This window comes from Egretta garzetta, unplaced genomic scaffold (assembly GCF_000687185.1).
Source record: "Egretta garzetta isolate BGI_Z169 unplaced genomic scaffold, ASM68718v1 scaffold268, whole genome shotgun sequence".
NCBI classification, from domain to species: Eukaryota; Metazoa; Chordata; class Aves; order Pelecaniformes; family Ardeidae; genus Egretta; species Egretta garzetta.
In genome coordinates this window covers 1,693,215-1,712,863 of record NW_009260600.1, presented here as the reverse complement: position 1 = coordinate 1,712,863, position 19,649 = coordinate 1,693,215, and the positions used below count along the sequence as shown (strand labels likewise).

The 19,649-nt window shown below is 38.8% G+C and overlaps 1 protein-coding gene across 3 annotated transcripts in view; it reads right to left on the bottom strand.

Annotated features, from left to right (window-relative positions):
* Nucleotides 1–19,649, bottom strand: part of FNDC3A (fibronectin type III domain containing 3A) — a 109,157-nt gene that overhangs the window by 62,279 nt on the left and 27,229 nt on the right. For 2 of the 3 annotated variants that reach the window (XM_009644791.2, XM_035900322.1), the window contains exon 3: nt 16,844–16,919. The exons of the other annotated variant lie outside the window; for it this stretch is intronic. In XM_009644791.2, the coding sequence (XP_009643086.1) occupies nt 16,844–16,919 (76 nt within the window). The remainder of the gene's footprint in view (nt 1–16,843; nt 16,920–19,649) is intronic. 3 annotated transcript variants of the gene reach the window in all.

The window sequence follows — 19,649 nt, the reverse complement described above, 5'->3', positions numbered from 1 at the left end:
TCCTGCTGTTTATACTGTTTGCATTTGGGGATAAACTTAGTATATCCCGAGTAAACAAACAGCCTATCTTTTTGGAGAGAGAGAAAGGCAACATTTATATACTATCAATATACTGTCCCTCCTCTGGCATGTCTTTGATGTCTGGCTTCTGGCTCTCCCCCTGCAACCTCATGTTTTGTACAATTACAGGCATGTAGGGAATGCCATGGTCAGAACAGGAAAAGCAATGGATTCAATGTGCTTGCTAGGTCATGATTTAGTGGGTGACCTGGGCTGCATCTGAGACTTCTGCAGCTAAAAGCTTCTGAGGATAGAACTAAGGTGGAATCCAAACATCCTGAAACGTGACCCCTTACGACTGCAGTCCATCACAGAGACATACTTTTCTGTCTTTTCACCGATAACAAGACAAGCCTATGAATGCAGCTACAACAGGGGATGCTCTGAAGACAGTGAAAATAAAAGGTTGACTGAAAAACTACTGATCTTGAAAATTCTTAATAACATTGCATCTGACATGATAAATACTTAAACCTTTAGATTAAGGCTTCTGATTCCACTGATGACTTAAGGTCAACACACAAGAATTTTCATGTTCAAAAAGCTTTGCAGAAATTTGGTCCCAAATTAACTAACCCAAAATCAGGGTACACATAAAAAGAACTGATATTCTCAGTCAGATTTAGCAACATAGAAAGGCACCATGTTTACTACCAACACCTGCAGCCTCTTCTCTAGTGAAATGTTTCTACTATCATACAACAGATCACTAAACACCTTCAACCAATTCCCACTGCAAACCTCACATTTTACTGTTGAAAGTGATTTGAAAGTTTTGTTCAGCCTCTGGGTTTGCTTAAAAAAAAGAATTCACAGGTTAACTAATAAAGGCTTTTTAAAATTTTATTTAAATATTTGAAACTCGTTTTAGCATTTGAAATTTAAAATTTGGCCATTTTGGTGTTTTATGTGACAAAGGTTCCTTGATTCTTCACAATGAACTCTTTACAGATCCCTTCAACGAGGAATTATTTTCTCTAAATCTCAAGCAAGTTACCACACAGAGAAAGCATGTAAGATCAAACATTAAGAGCATCTATGACAAAGGTTGTTGTTGATAAAAAGCTTTCAACAATGTTAATAAATATGTATTATCAGAAAGAAAGCATGTGGTAAAGCAGTAAACAGGGACCAGACACAAAGACAAGCCTATGCCGTTGCAGTGTTCTCTTCAAATTCAACTTGCTCTGTAACCAAATACGGTTCAGAAAGCAACATACCCACTGCTTTGGCAGCCAAAATGAACTCAGAGCCAGAAAGAACTATGTAAGGAATCTGCTTACCTGTGCCAAACAAGAGGCCAGGATGAAACAACTAACTTGGCTCAGACATTTAAAAGTCATCATCCCAAACCAGAAGAAAGGGGAAAAGACACATGCATACAGTGGAGCTCCTCACCATGCATTATGTGTGGATCAATATATTCCTCTACCTAAGAAGCTGAGACAAGAAAATTGCTGAATAGCTGGAAAGTAAATGCAACCTTTACACAGAAGCCTTTTTATTGCTTAACTACTATCTAGATGCAGGAGATCTAAGTTTTCTGCTGCTGGACCGTCAGAGCTTAAGGACTGAGAAAGACCTCATGAATCAAGTCTATTCACCTGCAATTGCAGCTTCATTCCTCTTCCCCGTTAACACACATCAAAATCCATCATAAATGGATTCTACGTAAAAGCATCAAGATCAATCTTGAAGCAGTCAGTTCTGTTACCCGTACATCTCCCACTGGAGAGCTGTTCTACAGCACTGCTCTCATATGTAGCCAGGAAGTTTCTTGTAATTAGATAAAAGTATTCACAGCCATTTGACAACCAGCTGGACTCTAAACCAGCTCTGGCATTAACTTTTTTTTTTTTTTTTTTAAAATCCCTGATGTTTACTTACCTATTCCTAACAAAACTCATTTTTTAGTCAAACAAACCAAGCTCTTCTACTCTCCTTTTATAAAATAAGCTCCTCATTCTCCTGAATATCTTAATAGCCCTTTTCTGCAATACCTGGAATCAGCTTCATTTCATCTTTTGCAAACATGAATTATCAAGTTACAGCTGAGGTCTCAGCAGGATCCTGTAAAATGGTACTAAACATCTCAAGCTGTACTAGCAACAACTGCCCCAATACATTTTATGATCACAGTAACCTTTAACAGATACAAGGTAAATACTATCTCCAGTGTAATGTGAGTCAAATAGCTTGCCTGTTTCCTCCTCCTCCTCAAGTTTCAAGTGAGGAGATCCCCATTTATAATTTATTAATCTCGTGTGTGACCTTGCATTTTATATAAATGTATTTCACCCAGTTCAGGCGTACCATTCAAGCAACACTCCTTTAGACAGTTAATGCATGTTCTTGTCGATCTTTTACCAGTGCTGCAATACAGATTTCCTATGCCACTGGAGTTGTTTGGATGATCAGCTTTGCTGAAATGCCAAGTACTTCTAGAGTATCTCAATAGCTGAAAGATACCCGAGTGCATTGGTTACTGAGTGATTACGAAGGGATATATTTACATCCTAGGCTTGCTGTGCATCATTCTTTAGCATTCAATCGTTTCCTATTTCATCCACAATTCGTATCTCCCAAAGCTATATCCTATATAGATATAGCCAACCTCTTTTTCTATGTGGCATGTTCCCAGGCACTTCAGACCTCCGTTCAGCTCTCTGAAGCTGCACAGAAATGTTTACCTGCCAATGTACTACTTGTCCAGACACAGCAGCACACCACCACCATACAATGAGATGATCCAGCAACATAAATTTACTTGCTTCTGAAAAGAATCCCAAACCCAACACACTTCTATTTAACTACTATCACCCAGATGAGACTAGATTCTTTCCCATCAAAAATAATGGATCTATTTTTCAAGTGAGAGGATGAGGCTCAGTAACTGGGGAGGAGGGGGGGGAGAAGACGACAACTCACTGAAATTCTATGAACATAATGGACAGTTGGAAGGCTATTATGGGCAAATCAGTGCTCCGGATGGTATTTTAAAGACCTGTCAGAGGATGAACTGGGGAAACAACCTACAGATAAAGCTGTGTGGGCCTATGAACAAGATTCCTAGTCCAATATGTGTCATATCTTTGCTGGAAAGGAATGCAAGGAGACTTGAGAGTGTCTATAGCTGAAATCAAGAGAAAAGGCAGGGTATTTCCAAGGTACTTTTTCCTCCTTTTTATGCAATCTTTCTCTGCGTAAGAATTAGAAGGCTGTAGTAAGCATAAACCCACACCTTTTACAAATATTTTATGGAAAAGGCTACACGTCATGTTAGATTTACAACCCGTGTAGAAAAGCACTGTTCTAACACACTCGGGCCAGTAGTCCACCATAAAAAGTGATCAAACCATCAACAATCAATCTCAAAACCTTGTGCTTGCCAGTCCTCTTGTACCCATTTACCAGACAAGTTAGGGAAATGAGTGGAAGTTAGGCTCACGCTAGCCAGTCTGTGTCTCTGTTCAGCATTTGCTGATCTTCACTTATTTTTCAGCTCTCTTGGCAGGTGATTTTTAAAATTCATTCATGCTGGAAGAACTTTTAACTGGTTCCAGTTGTTCAGACTCCCCTTGTAACTTACCAAGTATTTTCACTCATTGATGCATTGCTTAGTCACCAGACGCTCCCCAAAATTGCACTGCCAGCAGTGTCACACTAAATCAGAAGTAGGCACTCTGCTTTCGACCCCTTATTATCCAATTCAGAAAAAAAAAATTCTCTTTAAGAAAAAAAAAATTGTTTAGCTTCTTAAAATTCCCAAACTCATCTTGATCTTTAGGCACTCCAAGGATCTGCCTGCAAAACAGCTTTATTTGTATGTACTATCTTTTGAAAAATGAAAGAGTCAGATGAGATTTCAGATTTACCTAGCTTTTAAATTAAGATTAAGCTTACTTTCTTTTTTTTTTATTTTTTTAAATTGAACAAAACAATTCTATGCCTCATCAAAAAACAAGAAATAAAATCTATGGAAAGCATAAGAAAAAGTAAGAATAAATGTAAGCTTAAGTATGTTTCGTATAATTTTCTAAATCTACCTGCTACTTAAAGAGTTTTACTGAGATGTTTCTTGGCTCCATAAACCGTAAGAGATAACTCTGTCAAGAGAGTGGTGCCTTTCAGAACACAACCTCTTCAAGGCTGAAGCAGCTGAGGATGTAACACAGCAGCATTTCACTTAAATGCTGTCTTTCAACAGGCTATTTTAAACACAACTTGGGAGAAGAAGAGAGAAAAAGAGAAAGGCTGACAACTGTCTGTAGATCAATTTTTCTCCTCTCCATTGTCTTCAACTTTCATTCTGATTCTTAGAAGAGCAGGCTGCAGTACCATTAAGTCGCAGCTCCTGGACCTACCAGTTCTTTCCCTCCTCTCTTCCTGGGAATTTGATTGGTTTCACCTGCTTTAGTAGTTTGGCTTGGTTTTTTGGAACAGACTTTATAAAGCTATGTTTTATGAGTAGGGGCTTTCTCTCCTTCGGGACTTTGTCTCAGCGCACAGTCCTGTTGTGGTCTTTGTTCAGCACAGTCCTTCTACTTCTAATGACCTGTCTGTATTTCGTAAGACTCTTCTAGGGTTGTTGCAATACTTTGTTACAAAGAGGTCATCATGAGGAATACTCGCTATCCTACTCACAGCAACTTATTCACATCTTATTGAAACTACAATTCTGTATTAACCCCTTTTAAGACTTATTAATGAAGCAATAATATAGACTATCAGTTTGGCATGCATAGTTCTTATTGCAGCTCTTTCTTCGGATGCCTTGGAAGGCACATCCCTTCTACTGATGAATACAACTGTCAAGATCATCCAAGGGAAACACAATATACACAGTATTTATGAAGATGTCCCTTATGTAGAGCACCAAAGGGAAAGGATAAGTGAAACTGCTGGAGAATGGACTACTGGAAAAGCAAACTGAGAACAGGCACAGGAGATAAACCATATGCTAACAGAAGAGCTGATTAATCAAAAGGGAAGGAAGGTGTAGTCAGCTTCTCTAGCAGCTCCAATACCATTAACTTGAGACCCGTTTACAAGTTACTGGGTGCTGTACAGTCACTTGAAAAGATCTGAGGCTCTTTGGATGGTGTCCTAGGGCACTTGCTCCAGACAACTGCATTTTCTAGAAAGCTCTCTGCAGTGTGAGAAAGACATTCTCTTTGGCAAAAAGAAAAACAACAACAGCACTGTGGATAGCTGTATTTACTACCAGTGAATTTGGCCCTTCCAACTTTGTTTGCAACCCCATGTAATTACACTGTTTCATAGTGGCTGAACTTACATGCTTGTAATTAGACTTTAACTCACATTACACAGTAGCTTTTTATATTTGTGCACAGCTAGGCTATATGTTTGTAATTTATCCTTCTCCTCTTCTTCCTTTCCCTCATAAACTGCTTTAGATGTAAACTGATTGCTACATGTCTGCGAAAGGAAGAAGGGGAAGTTATATTATCATTATTTTAATGAAGTTGAAGAGTGTCATGATCATGTAAGACATGCAAGCTGATAAAACCTCAGTCGTTTAACAGACAGTCAAAAAAAGACAACTATAATTGTTTACTATTAATAACACGTGCACAGCCATATCTATCAGGCCACGTGCTGCTGATTCATCCATTAGAAAAAAGCAAAACTAATAACAATAAAAAAACCATCCCTGGATTTAAAGTTGCAACATTCAGTTAGATACTACATTCTGGCAAGAAAAGCGTACCTGGACCGACACGGACAACACAATTAACCTTGCACAGATGAAAACCAAGGAAAGGGAGACTAACCTCCTGGTCTCCTTCTGTTGCTACCTTGGCCCCCTGTCTACACAACAACTTCTAGCACTGAAGGAGAAAGCATGGAGGCAGAGCAATGTCAGGCCCTGTAAGCTGCTGGCATGACTGTGGCAGCCTGAGCATGCATGGGGAGCTTGCTCTGCCTCAAGGAACTCTGGAAAAATAATGGCTGGGAAAACTGCTCCCCAGCCACAAAAACTTTGGTCTCCTTCATAGGCTGTCTGCCACCCTTCACAATTACCACGTGCCTGACAGTGGCCCACAAGATCAGGCAGCTGTGACTACTTTTTGGAGTACAAATAGAACAAGAGAAAATAAAAAATAATTTAAAGCTATTTCTTCGTTAACAGTAATTCTCTGATACAAGTCTGAATACTTTCATAGCTACAGCTATACATCATGGATGCAGCAATACAACTTGAATCTCACAGGGAGGAACTATAAAGAAGTTTCCTGGGGCCTCACCTAGTAATCTGTAGCATTTTCCAACAGATGACACACCAGCCTGTGTTCATACTGTACATGTGGGGAAAGGGGATTTAGCAAGAGAAGTCCTTGATGCATAGAGTTCTAGCCTTTCCATTTTTAAGAAACCTAGTGCAAAGTCAACTTAAAAACATTAAGTTTGAGTTTCTATAAAATAAAAGCACCATTTGTTTTTAAATAATTAATCAGTTAAATAATTTCTCAATTTCATTAATAAAATAAGTTAGCAATCTTCATGAAACTCTATTATTTCAACCACCCAGATTGCATCCAATTAAGATACAGAAAATGCTATCAGCATAAATTATTCTAAATGTTAGAATATTAAGTGAAAATACTAAGTGAAATCTTTTTCAGACTCCTCTGCCCCCATCTCTGATCTTTGATTTAGTTCAAACTGCTTTCTACTTACATTAGAAACCAAGAAGAGATCCTATATAATTTTTTCCCTCTTTCCCCCCCCTCCCCCCCATAAGTAAGTAGTACAGGGCTATTTCTTTCCCCTCAACAGCATAGTCAGGGAAGAAAACAGATGAACTGCCCGCAATGCCAGTGGACTAGTATAATATTGCCAGACGCTTAACATGCTTCACACAAGACTCATCCAACTGATTCCAATCTCAGCCCACAGTAGCACCTGAATCTCAGTGGTTTGAGTTAATAGTTCACAGCCTTGTGGGCTAGACATGACTGACTACAGTCATGGAAACCAAGTTTTAGGGGTGTTCTCTAGCTGCAGCTTAGGGCTGTAACTCCATTCCCAGCATGTATCTCCAAGTACTGGTACCTTCCTTGTAAAATGTGAGGTGTTAGATGCTCATGGTAATGGATGAGTTCAAAGAGTTCAAAGGACAAAGACATTCACAATGGGTACAATTGTGAAACAACACACTCAGAAGAGACGTTTTCAGGATGTAGACTTGCTTATTTCAGCTTATAATAGCCAGGCTTTAGCTCCAGAATGGAGACATCTCATTCAGGTATCTAAAATTATGTGTCTGTGTGCAAGTTAGGACTTTAAACTCCCATTATAGCAAGTGGAGATCTAGTCAGTACAGACGGTGGAGCCTGGAGAGCTATTCAGTGCAAACTGATGTCAGCTGAAAAGCACTGACTGTGCTATAGCTACTGACTAAATTTTCACTAGTTATAATGGGAGCTTAGATCCAAGGCCACATATAGAAACACACATTTAGACACCTAAAATTAGATGTCTTCAGTATGCAGCTGAAGCACTGATATTTCAAACAAATGTCTCCAGAACCTTCCTACAGTCAGGCTGGGTTTGCAGCGTGGAGCTTGCAGTGCAGCGAAAAGAGTGAATAAAGAAGGAGAAGATACAAGGGAAGATTGACTGATCAGAATATACAGGAAAATGAGGAACTTGGCTGAACACCTTATAATTAATATAGTAAGTTACGAATTATTCACATCTCAAAGTGTGTGAAGTAAGTCAAGATAGAATAAAAGTCAGAAAAATATCTAATACAAGAATGAGGAAATAACCAAGGCAAAAATGTTACAGACATGTTTTGTCCATATGAAGATACTAGATCTATTTAACACATTTTGAACAGAAATCAATGACAGAAAAATTGTTTTCCCTAAAACACACTACAACCAACATTGTGAAAGATCTGAAATAATGCATTTCCCATTTAATCCATTTTTTTCAATTTGCTGCTGCAGAAGGTGATAAAACAGGTCTGGCTTGCTTTTTAACAAAACTTTCACCAAGTTCAGTTTATTCTGGGAATAGCATGTTTTAGAAAACTAGTATTTATAATCTTAACAAAATGAGTACAACAGTAATGTGAGCTGCTCTGGCAGAAAAGTAGCACGATAAAGTAAGCTTTTCCAGCAACAGCTTCTTGTAGCATCTCTGACTGTCCCTTTAAGGGCTGGAGGAGACTGGGACCACGAAGACCTGGTCAGTTATCAGCCTTAGCAGAGGGGATCAGGCAGTCCCAAGAGAAGACGGAGGGAGCTCTGTTACGAGCGTAATTCTCATGGCCACTCTGAGAGCAGAAAGAGCCAGATCTAAACAACAGACTTCTTGGATTGCTACGGTTTATTCTGGTCAGGAAAATGGCCTTGTTTTGGACTACTTTGCAAGTCCTGTTGAGTTAATAAAACAAATTTGAGAGATGGTCCTGAAAAGACTGAAGACTGCCTCTGCCCTATAGCAAAAGGGACTACAGAATCAAGTAGATGTAACCAGAGCTACCTTTAATTCAGCACAGTACTAGCACTAGGAAAGCTGCAGCAGCAGGTCTTATGGGCAAGCTTTCCCTGCCAACAATACTTCAGTCAAGGACTAGATTTCTCCTCCATGTCAAAGGCAATATATAAGCATTCCACATGCACTACAGTGAGAGCTTAAATCCATTGTTCTTTCCTTACCTTATCAGAAGGGTATTTCCCAAATCTCCATCCAACTTTTATGCTAATCTACCTGTAAAAGGCAGCAGGGCAAGTCTGTTCTACAAAATTTGCAAAGGCATTCATGCACTCTGTTTATCACTCTAAGCTATAAAGAGTAGCTCCTACTTATAATTATTTTGGAATGAGATAGCTCCAAATCAAGCTGCTACAACCACGCTTCATGGTCACTTTCTCTCATCATGTTGTTGCAACACAGAAGAGAATCAAGTCTCCTCTGCAATCATACTCCTCCATAGCTGACCAATACCAATGTTCCCATTATTTTTAGTTTGACTGTAGGTACCTGGAAATACAAACAACTATGAAACAATTTCTGAAACGTGTATATTGAAGGTCATTTCCAAACAGAGATGCTTTGAAGTTAGGCTACTCTTAGACTCAGCTCTGAAACTCCATATGGGCATCTTCAACTAAGAGTTAAGTGGCTTTAAGTCACTGTAGCTTGCTGTGACCTCATACTTTCTGTTGGCTTGTCTTAGCTTTCCTCAATGCCTTTTATGAAGGCCCTCTAAATACTTCCGACAGATCCTAAAATTAATGTGCAGAAGAGGATGTTAATCTAAGTATCCATATCCAGTTTCAGCCTTGCATATCATGTTTAGTCTTCTACAGCACTCGCACAGAAGGAATGGATAAGACAACTGAAATTATTTACCTTTTAGGGTGTTGGGGTTTTTTGGGGTTTTTTTTTAGTTTCTTTTTAAATGAACTGATGTATAAAATTTTACATCTGTGCCTTCAGAAGGCTACAGTGAAGAAAAGCTGTAAAGCATCTTGGAAGAGAAAAAGGAAAGCAAATAAACTTGCCCATGTCATCACATAACATTTCAGTATTTAGAAATGAGAAACAGGTAAATGGACACAAAGATGAAGAATTATTTTCTTCCTGGGCTACAGAAAGAAAAGATCACCCACAGCAGCTTCCTTGGCTGTCTCCAGTAAGCTGTTCTTAATGGGAACAGGAAAAATAGAGCACTAAAAACTTTGTAGTATGCATCTGGGTTTACTTGTAAGCGTTCATTATCCAGGCTCTTAAGCCATCTGGAAGACTAGAGATGCTCAAGAAGACAATTCTTGTTAACAGTGTTTTATTGGTTTTGCTAGTTTGTTACATTACTACAGTTCTATGTATTTAAATAAATATTCCTTTATTCCTAAACTCTGCCCAATGCTAAAGTGGATACAGAGTAATTTAACAAACAAGATACAGTACTTTTAGAGGTGATATCACCCTTAAAGCCAATATATGGGATCACTACTGCAGTGCTAGGCATTCTAGTACATTCTAAAATCACCACAGAATTATTGTGCACGCTTCCTGAATATGAGCCAGCAGTGTGCCCAGGTGGCCGAGAAGGCCAATGGCATCCTGGCTTGTATCAGGAATAGTGTGACCAGCAGGAGTAGGGAAGTGATCGTGCCCCTGTACACTGTGCTGGTGAGGCCGCACCTTGAATACTGTGTTCAGTTTTGGGCCCCTCACTACAAGAAAGATGTTGCATTGCTGGAACGTGTCCAGAGGAGAGCAACCAAGCTGGTGAGGGGTCTGGAGCACAAGTCTTATGAGGAGCAGCTGAGGGAACTGGGGTTGTTTATCCTGGAGAAGAGGAGGCTGAGGGGAGACCTGATTGCCCTCTACAACTGCCTGACAGGAGGCTGTAGTGAGGTGGGGGTCGGTCTCTTCTCCCTGGTAACAGACAAGGGACAAGGTAGAATGGTTTGAAGTTGCGCCAGGGCAGGTTTAGGCTAGACATTAGGAAAAACTTCTTCACCAAAAGGGTTGTCAGGCTCTGGAATGAGCTGCCCAGGGAGGTGGTAGAGTCCTCATCACTGGAGGTATTTAAAAGAAGGATAGATGAGGTGCTTAGGGCCATGGTTTAGTGGTGGGATGGCAGGGTTAGGTTAAAGGTTGGACTCAATGATCTTAAAGGTCTTTTCCAACCAAAGTGATTCTATGATTCCTCCACTTAACACAGTGGGCTTAGGATTTGATAAGCTGTGGTCTTCCTGTGAAAGAGGCATTTTCCAATGACCATTAGTAACAAGCAAAGCCCCTTCTGAGGGGTTTGTAGCAACTTGTACAGAATTTATGACTGGTCTTAAACCACCTCCAATATTAATAAATTAGTTTTAAATAAAACTCAATACCAAAGCACCAGATGATACTGAGAACAAAATAAATCTGGGATGGCTGGGGGTGGTTCAAATGTACTTAAATAGCAGTTACATTTAGATTTTAAAATGTTCAGCCTGGTTGCTCTAACACTGTCTGAAAACAACCACAACCACATGAGATCTGGCAGCAGATAACAGCAGATAATAGATTGGGAGCAGTCCTGCAGAGAGGGCCTTGGGGGTACTGGTGGATGAAAAACTAGACACAAGCTGGCAATGTGCGCTGGCAGGCCAGAAGGCCAACCACATCCTGGGCTGCATCAAAAGCAGCATGGCCAGCAGGGTGAGGGAGGCGATTCTGCCGCTCTATTCCACTCTGGTGGGACACCACATGGAGTACTGCATCCAGCTCTGGGGTCCTCAGCACAGGAAAGACATGGACCTGTTGCAGCGGGTCCAGAGGAGGGCCATGAAGATGGCCAGAGGGCTGGAATACCTCTCCTATGAGGACAGGCTGAGAGAGTTGTGGCTGTTCAGCCTGGAGAAGAGAAGGCTCCAGGGAGACCTTGTTACAGCCTTTCTATACATAAAGGGGGCTTATAAGAAAGACTGAGAAAGACTTTTTACCAGGGCCTGTTATGACAGGACAAGGGGCAATGATGTTAAACTGAAAGAGGGTAGGTTTAGACTGGACCTAAGAAAGAAGTATTTATTGATGAGGGCGATGAAATACTAGTACAGGTTGCCCAGAGAGGTGGCAGATACCCCATCACTGGAAGTGTTCAAGGTCAGGTTGGATGGGGCTCTGAGGAACTTGATCTAGTGAAAGATGTCCCTGCCCACAGCAGGGGGTTAGACTAGATGATGTTTGAAGGTCCCCTCCAACCCAAACCATTTTATGATTCTATTACATTTTTATTCACACAATATTCTGGATAATGGGCAGGTTTGGTGTTGCAAAGCTGAATTAACCTTAGAATGAACTAAAGTTTGTATTTCAATACTGTAGTCTCAGAGTTTGTGATCTTCTTTTCTTCTTGACTTCCTTGAAAACACTTTTCAGGAGTATTTTATTCCTGATTTTAAAGATAAAAAATGAGGTTAAGATTGCTTAACTTTTATCCCAGAGACTAACCTTAATACTGATACTTCATTTCATTTCAAAGCATGAAGTATTTATGACTCATTCCAATTTACATAAATTTTCTTATTTTATTATGAAAATGGCAATTTTCCTTTGCAGAGACATATAGAACATGGTCTCTCTTATTATGTCAAGTAACATTTAATAGCCCTTAGCTGTAACTTGGGACTGTTATAAAATGTGCTCAAGATGAGTCATCTTCATTCATTTATTCGGCAATAGGAAGAATTCATGAATGAGTGATCTGCAGTAATTCACTTCTACAAAGAGAGCCCATTCATACATTTCAAACCTGGTTTTCTGAATCACTGTAATGCAGCTGATTATTTCACTTTAACAGAAGAAAATTTTGGCTTAAGGAAAGTTTCCACAGAAGTCTTGAGTATTTCTAGTATGTAAGAACAGATTCATAGATTTAAAAGAGCTCTTCTGAAAATAAACATTTTGGTCTAACACATGGATACACAGACAGACTATCCTATCTATGTAGCAAGAAAAGCACAGTGTCTTTGGAAAGTAAGAGACTGACAAATGGTTTAAATTGAAATTGTGTCAAGGAGGAGCAGAAGTTATCATATCAGACAAACCACTAGGCAGCCAAAGAAAATATTTTATAAAATCAGAAAAAAGGCCATTGGCACACAGAAGTGCTCATTTGAAGCTGTATTTAAGTCAGAATACATACAACAGAAAAGCAGCTACGATCCAAGACTGCTAGCTACAGAAATATAAAGCAACCATGCTTCTTAATTTACAGAAATATAAATGCAAGACACCAAGAACAAAATACACAAGTTATTTTAAGTCATCAAAACTCCACCAAAATAAAGGAATGGGATTCACCAAGGAGAAAAGATCCCTTAACCACCACTGCTCTTTTGCCAACCTTAAGACATTTCAAACCAGGAAATAATTTTAAGAGCCTTTTCACCCAATCTTAACTGCCATGGAAGAGGCCCACATTAAGAAGCCACTTCTCACTTATCATAGTTCCAAAACAGTCAAAGCTTTACAGATCATCTGTGAGAATTATACTAGCAAACAGTCGGTAAGTCAGTACAGAGGTCTGGGTATAAATGTAGCATTTTCTTTAGAAGCTTAGCTCACAGAAAAAGTACATGTGCTTCTCCTTTAATTGGTGCTTTAAGTTTTCACTTCTTTACTGATTTAAGAACAGCTCTAAAATAGTCACTTCATTCACACCTCTCCTTCCCCCTGGAGAGATGCTGACTCTGCTTTTCAGGTTGAGTACTTTTACCCTATCTATAGGGTACACAAAGTAAGGATAATTCCTTAAATATAAATAAAAATAAAAAATTAAAATAATTAATAAAAATAAAATAACTGACAAGAGCAGCACAAAGATTGATGGTGCTTCTCCATGTTTCCAACAGACAGGGATATGATACGAGAAAACACAATTAACATTACGGTTAGATTTAGAAACAATCCACATGGACTTCAGCAGACAGCACAATCTCAAGGTAAAGGGGCAATAAAGCAAAAGAGAGATCTAGAATTATCCAAGGAACAGTGACTTACCAAATCACCCAAACTACTGTATCGGGTATCTGCACTTCTGTTGGGGATCCATCCAGAAGCAGCTCGCTACCTCTCAACATCCATTCTTTCATTTTAGTACTATACTTACATAATTTCAATTTAAACATATGCCCATGCAAATTGCCTTGCAAGAACCTGAATTTACATTTTATTGTTTTGGTCAATGGGTAACATTCCAAATGCTTACTATCCTTTGTAATCTCAAATTATTTCTCTTTTTCTTTGCATATCTTCTAGTAACACTTTACTCCAAAGAGACAATGTATGTTAGCCACCATTTTGCTAAGTATAAATTAGAATACAAACTTAGAAAAATAGTACTTGAAAATTTTCTGTTCCTTAAAGAAATTGTACTATGTTCAATATTGAACTGAAGCCCTTGTTATTTGTAGAATATTGACCATCCCACAAAACAGGAAGCAAATTAAGTTCTCAGAACCAGTTCACTGTAGAAAGCAAACATCAGAAATGAAGAGATATTTCTTTGGTGGTCACTTGCCATTCCATCACAAATAACTGTTTTGAATTATACATGTAAGCTTTACAAGCCTCATTTTGAAAGGGATAAGAGAATGCTTGTAACAAAGCATTAAGTGCATTTAATGAAAAATCTTTGCTTGTACTAATGCTTTTCCTCCAGGTGGATTCTGAGTGCGATACAAGACAAAAACATATTAATTGCAATACAGAATATATTTGTTGTACATAATTCCAATTTTTCTGTGGGCAATATGTGCTGTCATTTTGCAAAGTAGTATACAGATACACATTTTTAACGTTGCAATACTACCTCTTTTTACATAGTACATCATAGAAAGCTGAATATACATTTTTCGCAGAGACTTTTAAGTCAATTCAGTCAGAAAACAATATGAAGATGGGTAAGTATTTACAGGAAAAACTGAGATTGGAAAAAAGTATTAAGAAACATTATAATGACTAAATTAACTTCCCACTGACTGCATCTCTACTAAATTTCAGCCATCTTTGCTTTCTTTGTGCCTTTTAAAAAATAAGCATCTCTGCATGTTTATAAGGTTTCCTCCAAACCATACTCATTATGTATTTCCGCATCTTTAACTTTGATTTGACCTAATAACTGAGTGCATTACAGTGAAGAAAAGAACAAAGAAATGAAGTGAGCTTGCTTTCTTTAGAGTCAATGCAGTAGTCTCCTGTGGCTGTAACCCATTTTGCAGACTAGTCAACCATTTTGTAGCCAAGTGAAGTGCAAACTATGTTTGAGAAGTTGTGGCAGAGCAAAAAGGACCACCAATACCAAATTGCTTTCTACAGTGTACACCCTCTGAAACTGTTCACTTTATACAAATCTATACACCAAAACCAGAAAAGTAGACATTCCTCATTAGTTACAATACATACAATGAAAAAGGTACAGCATCAGTTACTAAGGGAATTTTTTCTTTAAGCCAGACAGACCAAACAAGCCAAAAGACAGAAAGATCCATCAGCATAGCAATCGTAAAACACAGGAAGTCTCAGGAGTCACAAGAATAGACCAGAAAAGCAACATTCATAAGATCATATGCAACTCTGATTCTGTTCTAAGATTAGTGAATGTACAGATGTGAAAAACCTCTACAGCCTCTGTTGTACAACCAACTATAAGTTGTATTTTCATGTCCTGGGAGGGGGTAGGACAAGGAGAACGTCTATATGACAGGAGGTTTTGCAAAAGCTGTGGAACTGATTTGGGATGTAGATTCTTGGATTGTCAGTGCCACTTTTCAGGGAAGTTGTAAAGACCATAACCTGAGCTTAGTGAGACCCAGGAACAATTGTCTAATAACTGCTCACACTCACTTTCATATTTAAAGCATGAAGAAATCAGCAGCTGAATCAAATCACAATAGTGAGCTGCCTACTGGGAAAGCAAGAGGGACCAGGCAAGGATAAAAGCTATATCGTGAAAGGTTAGAAGCGTATCTATAAAGATATGACCTCAATACTTTTGCAGTTGATCACACACACTTCCTGCTTTCCAGATGATCATGCAAGGAAAGTGTCAATTCATTCCCTGCCCCAACCCTCCTCCCCCCAACTAAGCCCATCTGATAAGCCAAAATTAAAACCAGAAATGCAATGCCGCTCTCCTCGGTATTTTGTGCAACAGAAGCAAAATACATCTTATCTGTTCTTTAACTTCAATTTCAAGAAAAAAATCCCAGTGTTCTCAGATATTGCCAAGTAATTATTACACAGCTATGTTTCAATTAAGCCCTATAGAACTGTGAGCTGGAACACTGATCCATTTGTGGCTCAAAGAAAGCAACAATACTATGCAACCAGCACAGGGGTTTGATAGATGGTGCTAATGGACATGTAAACTTTAAGAATTGTCGATATAAACCTAATTACACTCCAAGGCCTTCTTTTAAATCAGCTATTTTGTAGCCAAAGGACTCAGACTGGAGGGGGGGGGAAGGAGTTGGAAAATACTTGCTTCAACATCCCAGAACAGCATCTGTTTAAAATGGGCTACCACCCAGAAAAAAAACAAGGTAGGATTCACTGGCCCAGAAGATAACAAGCAAAAAAGCAATCCCATAGTTGAACTGTGGGTACTCTCTTAGAACACAGTTAGGTGGTATTCTAAACAGCAGCAATATCTGCTTATTTCTTGCAGCTGTAGACAGGCTTAACTGCTGGCTATTTTCATTCAGAATAGAAAACAGCATCCAAACTGACCATTGCATACGGGGATGCTACACTTGGATGAAGCATTTGTATTTTGAAGCTAGAACTCGTAAAGGACACAATTTGGCCCCTAGAGATAATGAAAAACTAGGAGTGGGATAACAGAAAGCTACTGTTGGGATGGGGAAAACGATATCCACATGACAGCAAAGAATAAAAAAATAAACCAGATTAACAACCGTAGCTTTTAATTTGAGGTCTGTGTAATAAATGAGGTTAAGTCAAAAGTTGCTACCACAGCACTTCCCTGTTTGCTTTGCAAACTGAAAATGTTCCCCCCCTTTCTCTCCCCAAGAAATTTTCTTATATTGGATGAAATTAAAAGGACACTGTTTATGGTAGTAAAATCTAAATCCAATGATCCTTAGCACCTAATTTTTTAGGTCTTTTAAATGGCTCTTGTATTTAAAATAATTTCTGTCAGTCTTTTACTTTCAACACCACAAATGGCTTTTTATTTGTGCTGTTGCAGACTCAGGAAATATAAAAATAAATTTATCAGCTTTACCTGTAATGCACTGAAACTGTCCATCTTCTCTTCTTATTGTAAATGCTTCCCCTGGATTAACTTGCACAAGAATAACCTTAAAAATAAAAGAGTGTTTACAACCATTACACAGGAATATGTTACAGAAATCTGGTACGTACAAAAAAAAAAAAGGAAGTTTGACTGGGAAAAAACAACTTTTTTTTTCTGGTTAGTAAATACATTATTTTTCACTTCACTCTGCTTGCTGCCTTCATCCCACAGAGAAAGAGAGATAAGAGCAAGAACAAGTACAGTTATTTTTAAACAAACATTTTTCAAAGATCCAAGGAGAGAATAACAACTGAGTAAAACAGTACCTGTACAACTTTTATTTTCTCAACTGCTTAGTATAATTAAAAAGCTATTTGCACAGCTTAAGTTATTTCAAAAAATTACATTAACTTCAACATTAATCAAACCATGACAAAGTTTCAGGAGAAAGCCTAGAACCCCCAGTGTTTGAATTGTCATCATAACCACTTGGCAAACAGTTTTCAACATGAGGAAAATATTGGGTCATTTCCTTCTTTACATGATCCAAGCATGTTTGTACATTCATTGATGATAAAACATTATTAGACGACATGACAAAGTAAGTGCACCAGATGCATAGAATGAAACAATATATATAGCTTTATTTGTGGAAAGCTGTTTATCCTAATTTTGTAACCTCAAGCAATGGAGAATTGATAGCAAAGTACGCTTATCAGCCAAAATAAACAGAGGAAGTCTGACACGTACCAAAGCAGAAGCCTGTTACCATTTTAGACTTCTGTATTCTTATATGAAACCTGCCTTTCTGTGAGAGAAAAAGTTTGTAACTGAAGAACCTAGCTGAAATTACAAAGAAAAAAACTTGAAGAGCAGGTGCATTTCATAATTTCCTTTCTGGACACATCTTTCTTCAGTCTCGCTTGCATGTGTCTAGAGTGTATGTCCTGCTCCTGGTGTGACTCGGAGACAGGTCTTTATATACACAACTCTTATATTATAGCCCAAAATTTACTCTGTTAAATTGCTAAAAGAAAATAAAATTGGCCTTGTTTACAAAAAAAGACAACAGTAAAGTTTAGTGTTACTAATTTTAGAAATACCAGAGAGAAAGGAAAAAGTGAGGAAAAGGCAGAAATCATATGAATTCCTCCCCCGCTGGTAGAGCAATGTTACAAATTAATTAAAAGATGGCAAGTTCTACCCTAACATAGCTGCAACTTTGATGAATATGATGGATATTCACATCTTCAAAGTTGGGCCATGTGATTCAATATTGTATTAGCTCAGTACTGAGCATGCACTTTAAAAGTACTACTTTAAGTTGTTTCATGGGGTACAGTGCTGTTACTGGAGAAAGATGTCTCCAGAAACTTTAGACTCTTTGAGAAGAAACAGCAAACTACATCACTTTTTACATTTTCTCATGCTAGTAATTTTCCAGATCTTCTAAAGTGTGTCCTAATATAAAATTCGGTAAGAGTGAGCATTCATACCATATTCTAAACTTAGAACTGAGGATTTTAATAATGAACTTCAGGTATGACTTACAGGTCTTCAGAAAATATTGTATTGCCAGAGTTTATTGTAAGCGTTTGAAGGTAGCATTTTAACAACTGGCTATCACCTTCAGAAGGTGACGAAGGAGAGAAACATGAGTGGATGAGTTCTTACAATTTCTTTTTCAGACTCCCCAAGCAAGCATCGCTTCTTGAAGATATATTTCACTGATTTACTTTCTCCTCTCTGCAAAGTTTTAGCTTGAAAATTAGACTGGGATAAAAATACCTAAAAGCTTTGCAGAAGTACATGAGAACATCTTTCCGTCTCTTAGGCATAAGGTCGGATAACCACATTTGCCCAAGTCTTTTGGCTGATTTAATATGCCCTAACTCCTGGGAGGAGCCATTCTGGCTGCAGCTGATATGTCAATCTGTGTGATTTTCAGCTCAATATTCTTGGTCTCTATGGTATGAACTATGAGAAGCAGAAAAGCTGCAAAGCCCTCAGGTTTTAGGGCAATGGCTGGTATAATTCCCTTGATTCCTACTTATAAAGTAACAGGGAATGGGGGATGGCTGGTATCATATTTCTTCTGGGTCAGTGCCTGAGGTTGGTAACCTGGACAACGATGTTGCCTTGGGACCCTGTTAATTTTCCTCCTCCAGACTTCTGCTGCAGGACATCCAAACTGGAGGCTCCAGCTAGCAGAGCGAATCTGAGCAACTGCATCAAGTGGACCCTATGCCTCCTGATTTTCTTTTGTAGTGGTTTCTCCTGTGTGAGAATCTTTGTTGTTCACTCCACAGCTAGTCTGAGAAAGTAAAGGCTCAGCACACCAACCACAGTGTAACACAGTGAGAGGCAGCACTGTTCAGCAGCATCTGGGCCATGAGGCAACAGGTCTCCTGATGGAGTCCAGCACCACCCTGACACTCAGGATGTCATCAGTTTTTCACATCTCTGAGGACATCTGACTTCCAATCAAAAGGGTGGGGAGACTCGCAGACTTAATGTGGTTTAATTAGATACTCAGAACAGGAAATAGAGCCTTTTTTCAGTGGACTATTAGTCTACTTGATGCCTGACCGTACATTTATTTCACTGGCTCCCACTTTCAGCCTTGCTATTATGTTGTGCATTCACATTTGTATTTTACAACTGTTCCAAGATAGGCTGTATTTGTTGCCAAGTGTGCCAAAGGAGAGTCTGAATCACGGCTGAAGTAATTTCAGAAGTTTCATGAACTGCTGGCTTCAAAAGTCTTTGTGTTGGGGTAATGTGTGTCAACATG